This window comes from Cibotium barometz, chromosome 17 (assembly GCF_041138505.1).
Source record: "Cibotium barometz isolate CiBa-2024 chromosome 17, ASM4113850v1, whole genome shotgun sequence".
NCBI classification, from domain to species: Eukaryota; Viridiplantae; Streptophyta; class Polypodiopsida; order Cyatheales; family Cibotiaceae; genus Cibotium; species Cibotium barometz.
The window spans coordinates 22131874-22141702 of record NC_141062.1 but is presented as its reverse complement, the minus strand read 5'-3'; the positions used below and the strand labels follow the sequence as shown (position 1 = coordinate 22141702).

The 9829-nt window shown below is 41.5% G+C and overlaps 1 protein-coding gene across 1 annotated transcript; it reads right to left on the bottom strand.

Moving 5' to 3' along the window:
* Nucleotides 1–6655: 6655 nt before the first annotated feature.
* LOC147629784 (pentatricopeptide repeat-containing protein At4g39530-like) lies at nucleotides 6656–9616 on the bottom strand. The gene has a single exon (XM_086810991.1). It carries the CDS (start codon nucleotides 9614–9616, stop codon nucleotides 6656–6658), a length of 2961 nt encoding a protein of 986 aa, XP_086667117.1.
* Between the last annotated feature and the right edge of the window lie 213 nt (nucleotides 9617–9829).

Here is a 9829-nt window from a genome sequence, read left to right as displayed (position 1 = left end):
ACCCAAACTTTACTTATGTTGTTTCTACCACACCTTAAGTAGTCATGTTGGCACTACGGGGAGGTGATAACAAATTACACCCAAACTTTACTACCTAGGAGTAGCAAATCAAGCACTTAGAGGAGGTATTGGAGTTGTAAACCTCACATCCAACCACCTTATAGTAGATTAAGAATATGGCACCAAGGGGGAGTGTTGAGAAATATGGTGCCATGAAGCACAAGGCAGGCAGGGACTGAGTGTCGATCTAGCAAACAACCACATGAGCAAGTATGAAATATCCCATATGAGCTAACAAAGCCATGTTGTACCCACCTCATATAAAAGGGATCATTTTCAAGTAATAAAATCAAGCAAGCTCTTAAGTCTTTCTATGAGTACAAGTCTCAATCTTCTAATCTAACTAAACTTGAGTCTAAGCTTTAATAGTGTTCTTTCATCATTATGAGTTTACTTAGGCTTCATCTACCTTAGTGTTTTGCATTATCACATTTGTTCACAACTCCATAGCCATCTTGCTTGATAGCTCTAGATCCATGTATTTTAACATGGATCCCCAACTATTTGTACATTGCATGATTCATGCAAGGATGCCACTTTATCACACCTACATGGGGTGCAAAAAGGCTCAAACTTTGAGGCTCACAGTGTATGTCAAGGGAACTTGAAATCCAAGCTTTGAAGGCTCACACTAGGGCAAGATGAAGGCTATGGTGGGTAGAAGGTGATGTGAGCCATGGATTAGGGTGGAGGAATGTTTCTAATGACCAAGACAATGAAGGATTAGTACAAAGTAAGATGACCACGACTTGGATAGGATAGAATTCCCACTCTTCTCATTGCTCGAGGCTCTTAATACAACCAAATGGTTACATATCATGTGGACTCTATTGATGCCACCTCATCCAAGCAATATCTCAACTATCTCCTCTCTACTAGAGGCTGTTCACACACCTTTACACCCCCCCTTGATACATACTCCTTGTGTATCTAGGCACCACATTTTCAACACCCCCCCTTGGTGCCATCTAGGACACATCTAGGTGTGAGGTACACATCATAGGCATCTTGACCTAACATACAACTAGGCATCGTGGCCTTCCACATAACTAGGCATCTTGGCCTTACACAATTTACCATGGCTACATCATCGGTGCCAGTGGTACAAACAATACAAATAGTACAAGGGGTAGGTGGAATTCCATAGCTTCAAAAAAGTCTTTCAGTGTCCTCCCCTGGATAGGAGGCTTCTACCACATTCGCTTGTTGGGGTTGATTCTTTGACTAGCAGTTGCTTTCCGTGTGTCCAAGTTTCCCACACACCGTACATTCAAGCTTTGGTTTGTTTTTGAACTTGCATGTGTTCATGTGTGACCCAACTTGCTACAATGACTGCGCCTAGGCTTAAATTCTCTTTTATCGGCATAGAGTGCTAGGTCCCTTGAAGAGGATGCTCCATTTTCATACTTGCTTTTCATCTTTTGCTCATGTTCAAGCAATGAAGCTTGTACATCATTTAAGGTTAAGTTACAGTTGTTAGACAAGATTTCAACTATGTTGGCATACTCTTCTTTCTTTTCACAACTAGCAAGAAAAATAGCTTTAGCTTCATCATCATCAAGTACTTTACCAATGGTAGCAAGTTGTTGTTTGATAGTTTTATACTTGTTGATGTGGCTTGTTAGATCAAGACTATTACCTAGGTTGAGTTGATACAATTGCATGAGCAAGTAAACTTTGGAGTGCTTTGCTTGTGTACCAAACAATGTGTTTAGCTCTTTCCATGCCTCCTTGGCCTTCTCAATCCCAGTGATATGATGAATTGTCTCATCATCTAATGCAAGTGCTATGAGTCCCAATGCTCTCTCATTCCATGTGCTTCCTATGCTTGCTTGAGTATCCCTCCCTTGAATTATACCCCATAGATTTTTCTTCATGAGTGCATACATAATCTTTGACTCCCATGTGTGAAATCCCACCCCATTAAACTTGATGACTTCATCTTGGGCCATGGTGAATAGGGGGTCTTACTAGTGTCCACATCTATGCGGTGGTACTCTTGGCAGTGCCTACCCTTTACAATGACTGGCTCAAAAGAAACTTATGACCACTTTGTCTTAATGTGGAGGATGCTTACATACATGCCATATTCATTACTGATTTGCAGAATGCCTCAAGTTGGTAGCATACACATCAATGATGGGATGCACAACACACATGACAGGATTCACAAGTGAGAGCTAGGCATTACAAGGCAATTTAAAGATGATTTCTCATGAGTACATGGATACAAAGGGATATTTGAGAAAGCCTTCCACCAAACACTTTAGAATGACTCAAAAAAAGCTTGTACTTATGTCTAGATTAGTCCTTAAGTATTGTGATTAAGATTTTTAATCAAGCTTCTTCACAATACCTCAAGATTTTGGCTATTATAGCTAGGGTATCCTCATCTTTTTGAGTTGGTGTGAGCAGCTCCTCGCGTCATTTGAGAAACCCTCTAGTGAGTCTCTAGAGAACTTCAGGGCGACCCTCTCTGTAGGAGGAATTAGAGCATCTCCCCGTCTACAGCCCGTAGGAGGTGAAAAGGCATAGTATAGTTGGTGACGTCTTATTCGCGAAATGGGGGGCAAGTTTTGTTGCTTTATCCTCAAATTGTGTTAGGGCTTTTGAAGCTTCAGTGGTTGAGAAGCCTTCTTCCAAATTTCATGCAAAATGGTTCACTGCGAGAGCGGCTACACGAACCAAAACTTCAGTCTTAGTGGGGTGGAGCTTCCATGGAAGCTTGAGAGGATAAGCTTGTGGTTAATGAAAGATTAGTGGATGATTAGTACAAAGAACCTCAAAGACTGGTTGGGGGAATGATGAAGGATGTTTCTAGGATCAGAAATGCTCTAATACTAACTTGAAATCCAAGCTTTGGAGGCTCACACTAGGGCAAGATGAAGGCTATGGTGGGTAGAAGGTGATGTGAGCCATGGATGAGGGTGGAGGAATGTTGCTAATGACCAAGACAATGAAGGAAACTAAGATGACCACGACTTGGATAGGATAGAATGCCCACTCTTCTCTTACTTGAGGCTCTTAATATAGCCAAATGGTTACATATCATGTGGACTCCATTTATGCCATCTCATCCAAGCAATATCTCAAATATCTCCTCTCTACTAGAGGCTGTTCACACACCTTCACACACCCCCCCTTGATACATACTCCTTGTGCATCTAGGCACCATATTTTCAACAAAGGGTAGAGTGGCACACATCCTTGGGCATACACATAGTTTTGTTAACATTAAATCCACATCTAAAATTACAGCCCACATCTTTGGGCTCTTTACATATAGTGCAAGTGGCCAATAGGTCCAAGATGCAATGTATAATATCATGTCAAAATGTGAGACTAATGTTTAATAATGATTATGCATACAAAGTTTAATTGTTAGTCATTATATGGGTTTGATTGACATTATTTTGGGTTAAGATTAGCTAGCCACTCTTGGCTCATTCACCATGAATATACAACAAGGGTTTATGTCATATGCATAGCAGAAGATGGTTACCTTAAGAGGTTCGTGTGAATTGAATATGGAATTAATAAAGAGGAAAATTGGAAAGATGGACCAAATATTTGTTTACACCTTTTGTAATGATGAACGTAATGAGGAATTAGCTCAGATGATAAAAAATTACAGCATGGTACATGTGAAGAGTTGCCTCATTTTTGTATGAGCAATGGCCTCATATACTTCAAAGATAAACTTTATCTTATTCCCACCTTGTCATTCAAGAAAAAGGTGATGGTGGATGAAATGCATTCTTCACCCATGGGGGGTCATTTATTAGGGCTCTACAAGACATATGATGCCATGAGAAACTATAGGATGGTGCATGTGAAGAATTGCCTCATTTTTGTATGCGAAATTATCTCATTTACTTTAAAGTTTATCTTGTTCTCACCTCAACATTCAAGCAAATGGTGATGGATAAAATACATTCTTCACCCATGGCGGGTCATTTAGGACTCTACGGGATATATAATGCCGTGAAAAAGAGTTTCCATTACAATAAAGGATGGGATAGTATTGTTAAGATATTGAGCTCATCTAGTACTACAGACATTGATGATCTACCTGGGTGATAGCTTTCGCACTTATGCTAGTAGCTGGGTTGGTGAGATTATAGGAGATATACTACCAATGGTTTACTTGCTATGTGACAACCACTTTGCTGTACTATATTTATAGCATAATTATAGTGCCAACTCATGTAGCCAAGTTCACACTATGGACCGACATTTGTATGCTATATAGTAAAAGAGTACTTTCCCTTATAGTATGTACTCTTATCTATTTATGTTATGGTTGTAGAGAAGAGAAGAGAATAGAAGAAAATTCAACCATCCATCACACTTATGCATGTACTTGCAAGGAGCTCAAGCTCTTTCTCTCCCCTACATTCTTCTCATGGTATCATAGTGTTGGTTCGTGTAAAGAACTCAAGAGACAAGCAAAGGAAACGATATATGGGTAAAGATAATTCCATCTCTTTTCCTCTTTGATTTTGGAGTAACACCTTTGGGTAACTATAAGAGGTATAGATCGACAAGGAAGCCACTATCTCATATTGAGGCATCCTCTTGGGTGAAGGAAGAAGACCTTGTTATATGTAATTAACTATGATTTTACACTTTGCAATACGATTCGAATGTATTTCCAACCCCATTTTTGGCTCTACAAATTTTTCACATACACTTTATAAAAGTGTCAATTTTGACTATATATGCATAATTTCTAGTTCAAAGCAAAGTTGCGTCAAAAATTTAGTTATAGAATAGTCTATGTAAAGAATCTAAGATTAGGTTGTTGGTGGATATATGTTTGTGTGAGTATTCTATATATAGTTGCAATATAACATGTGTACGATACCACTCTATTAGAGATTGCAAGTTTGTTGTAAGTGTAAAAAGTATTTAAAAGCACTATTAGTAAGTCTGCATGTAATCATATATAATAGAGCCTATCCTAGATTGTGAATGAGAAGCTGGACAAGAATAACTTCCAAGCATGGCAATTCAAAATGACTAATCATACTAGAGTACATCACAAGTGATGAAAAGGAGCTTGAGATTGCTTAAGAAAATCCCATCCCACAACAGATGTAGACATATAAAGCATGGCGGTATGAAAGAGCCAGAAAGGTAATATACTGGTTATATGTCATTGTGACAAACTCTATAATTGTGTATATACATGATGCACAAAACACCTAAGGAGGCTTGGGACACCTTGGTGTTAAGATGTACAGTATAAACACCCATGCTCGGAAGATGCAACTAAAGCAACAGCTGGATAAGGTGACCAGAGAGAAGCTAAGTATAAATGATTACTTGGTGGTGAAGGCTAAAGGGCTTGTAGATGCCTTTGCTTTTATTGGATCACCAACAGATGATGATGATATGGTATCGCTGACCTTGAGCGGTCTTGGTAAGAAATATAAGCAGTTTCAAACCTGCATTGGCATTCAAGAGAACTTTCTTGGGTTTCAAGAGAACTCATTGCACGGGAGCTTCGATGAAAGATTAAATCCTAATGAAAGCTCAATTGTAATAAACTATAAGACAGATAACGAGTATAAATAGCTCGTGTGAACCATATTGGGTCCAGGCAATCATCCATAGTTATCATGTGATACGAGCACTTTTGGGTTGATATGACTGTTCTGCAGCCAATATTGCTAGTCACATATCACATGCTATCCCTTGGGTGCCTGTTTTTGCACCATAACCTGAGGCGAGAATGTCCATGAGTAAAACCTATCAACCCATGTGTGGACCACTACGGGGAATACACATATGCATGTAGCCTGTTTGTCGATGTGTCAAATTTATATAAGCTGTCTCTACACTATCTGACACCCTACGCCATCATCATCTCGTGCAGACATGGGAATGTTGGGCATCCAAGATGCTTAACCATGGCTACTATTTCATAATGGGGGTTGTACAACATAGGAACTAGTCCGTGCCTAGACATTATTGTCAATACTGAATTTAAGAGTTGGGATGGGATAGCTGGCCCGATTTTTGCAGAAATATTCGGCTGGAGGCTGAAGAAGACAAGCAACAGAGACGGGAGAGACCGAATGCGTCACTGTGGAAGACAAGAGAATGTCCACGCCATCTTCTCCTGCCCTCATTTGATGTCCGATGTGTCCAGTTTTGGAATAACTTGCCCTTGACCTGGCAGAAGCAATGGGCCCTTCACACAACCGCATCTGACAGTCGTTGTGAAAATAGTCATTAGCGTGGGCAACTCCTTTGCGTCAATTTGAAAGGGCTTGTTCACATGCTTTTCTTGGTTGCCAACCAGTTGAGAGTTGGTTGGTAACCTTTTCTGATTTTAAAGTGGGGCAACCGAAGGACCTGCTGCCCAAAGTCAAGAAATCGCCAACCAATTGCCAACTGGTTAGCAACTGCAGGTAGAGTGTGACCAAGCCCAAAGTTGCCACACAGGCAATTCATCTTGTCCCTTCAAGACGTCTCTGAAGCCAGTCTTAAATAGCTGGCAGCTATGCTTCTTCAGTCTAAAGCTTCATATTTTGTATTATACCTCCAAGATATGCAGTTTGTTGATCCCATGTTTGATCTATCTTGTTCAGTTATCCACCATATTACACATGCCAACATCCGCATACATGTTGGACATCATAACAAATGCTGCCGCATGATTTCCATTCAATCGCACTGCACAATCAAAGGCCTGCCTTCCAAGCTCCACATTGCCCCATTTTTGACAAGCACCCAACACAATACTCCAAGTCACAACATCAGGCTGGAAAGGCATCTTTTCTACCATTGCAATAGCTTCATTCAAATGGCCTGCGCGACCAAGGAGATCGAGCATGCAATTGTAGTGCTCATAAGTGAGACTTATGCCATAAACCTTGCTCATTTCCTTACAATACTTCAGGCCCTTATCCACAAAACCTGCATGACAGCATGCATTAAGAACACTGAGAAAGGTGAGCCCATCCGGATGCAATCCTTCCCTTACTCTTTCGAACAAATGGAAAACGTTTTCACTTTCTCCAATGTGGGCATAACCTGTAAGTAACGCATTCCAAGCCGCAAGGTCCTTGGTGCCCATCTCCTCAAAAACCTTCTGAGCATGAAGACTGCTCCCACATTTACAATACATTTCAATAAGAGATATTGACAAGCCTTTCTCTGTAGCCTCAGGGGCAGATTTGTAGATTAAGGCATGCATTTTCTTCCCAATTACAAGGGCTGATGAGTTTCCGCATGCTTTTAAAATGCTCGCAAAGATCATGCTGACTGGTGCCAAACCTTGTTCTTGCATTTGAGCATACGGTTTCAAAGCCTTTCCAATTTCTCCTTGTTCAGCATACCCCAAGATTACAGCATTCCATGAGACTACATCTGGAGACACACCATTCAGTTGCATCTGTTGGAAAAAATTCCAAGCTTCCTCATGAAACCCCTTTTCAGAAAACCCTGCAATTAGTGCAGTCCACACAACCACATCTCTAACCAGTAGGTTTTCAAAGACTTCCAGTGCTTCTAGAAGGAAGCCACATTTGGCATACATATCCACCAGACTACTGGCGACAAACAGTTCACTTTCAAGCCCCTCTTTTGCTATCTCAGCATGTATTTCTTGACCCTTGTCTACGGTCCCTATGCTGCTACAAGCATTCAAGATAGAAAAGAAAGTTACAGCATCTGGAAACGCCCCCTCCAGTTGCATTTGCTCAAAACAGTTTAGGGATTTTTTACCATGCCCACTTTCAGCATAGCCAGCAATCAGTGTGGTCCATGAAACCACATTTGGTATAGGTATCTTATCAAATACCTCATGTGCTTCAGCAAGTGAGCCACATTTGATATAAAAATCTATCAAAGAGTTGCCTACCAAAAGGTCTCTTTCAAGACCCTTCTTGGCAATCTCTGCATGCATTTCTCTACCCATCTCTATGGCTCCAATGCTCCCACACCCTTTCAAGGTGCACATAAAAGTAATAGCATTCGGTGATATGCCCTCCATTTGCATTTGTTGAAAGCAAATCAAGGCTTCCTCTCCAAACCCATGTTCAGCATATCCTGTTATCAATGCAGTCCACGCAACTACATGTCGAACCGGAAGCATGTCAAATACTTCCTGCGCTTTTGCAAGTGAGCCACATTTGGCATACATGTCCACCAAAGTGCTGCCAACAAAAGGATCTCTCATGTAACCCTCTGCTTCGATCTTGGGATGTATTTCTTGAACCATGTCAATATCTCCTGTGCTGCTGCAAGCTTTTAAGCTGAACGTATATGTAACAGCATCTGGAGGGACACCATCAAGTTGCATTTGCTGAACACAGCTTAATGCTTCCTTACCAAGCCCATGTTCAGCATATCCTGCAATTAAAGCATTCCATGAAATTGTGTTTCGAGCCGGAAGCTCATCAAGCACTTTGTGTGCTTCAGCCAGCCAGCCACACTTTGCATACATATCTACCAAAGCACTGCCCACAAAAAGATCTCTTTCCCATCCCTTCATGCAGATCTCTATATGGATTTCACAGCCATCATTTATGGCTGCCAAACTGCGGCAAGCTTTCAAGATGCAAAGACATGTAGCAGTGTCTGGACAAAAACCCTCTGCTTGCATCTGTTGAAAACAGGCCAATGCTTTTTGACTGAACTGGTGGTCAACATATCCTGTGATCAGTGCATTCCACGAGACTGAAGTCCGAATCAATAGCCTGTTGAAGACCTCCTGTGCTTCTACAAGTGAGCCACATTTTGAGTACATATCCACCAAAGAATTTCCAATGAAAGAATCACCCTCAAATCCCTTCTTAACAATATGAGCATGCATCCCCTGCCCCTTGTGTATCGATGCAATGCAGGCACAAGCTTTCAGGCCACAAACTAAGGTGACAGGATCTGGAGACATATCCTCAAGCTGCATCTCTGCCAAACAACTCAGTACTTTCTCATCATGCCCATGCTCAGCATACCCAGCAATAAGTGCAGTCCATGCAACAACATCTCGAATAGCCAGTTTGTCAAACACTTCAAACGCATTCACTAGTGAGCCACATTTGGCATACATGTTCACCAAAGCACTGCCAACTAGAAGATCTTCTTGATAGCCCAGATCATCAATCTCAATGTGCAAAGTTCTGCCTAATTCCAGACACTTAAGTCGTGCACAAGCGTTTAGTAGGACGATAAGCGAAAGCCTGCTGGGAGATGCACTAAATTCTTGCATTTTATGGTAGAGAATACTCGCATACTGGAACTCCCCAGATTCCATGTACCCTTGTATGAGGGAAGTCCAAGAGTAGTTGTTCCCATAAGCCAGCCTGTTGAAAATCTGCTGAGCGTCAGGTAAGCTTCCACAGTCCACAAACATTGGGACAAGGTAGTTCCCGAGCAATCCATGGGTTTCCATTCCATAAAAACACGCATGCTCATGAGCACGCTTGGCACAAGCTAAGTTCTGCTTTCTCTTGCATTTCTGCAGGACGTTGATGAAGTTATCTAACAAAGGCAGACCGGCAGTCCCATCCAAAGATACCAGTTCTTCCTCTATGCTCAGCATCTCCAAGGCCTTGCTAGTACTAAATTTCAAGGCATCAGCAAGCACTTTACGGTGCCCGTTAAGATGCCACGGCCATAGGTTAGAACCTTGCACATGTTATGCTTCCGATGCATCACCTGTTCTCTGCACCTAAACCTGGCCCTGCTCATGCAGTCATGCAGGAAGGGTTTCCAAAAGCCTGGCCATTCAGTGAACAATCCGTTCCTTTTGCTA

Excerpts from the sequence above, each read along its gene's own strand:
- LOC147629784 (XM_086810991.1), bottom strand. The coding sequence starts at position 9,616 with ATGCTGAGCATAGAGGAAGAACTGGTATCTTTGGATGGGACTGCCGGT.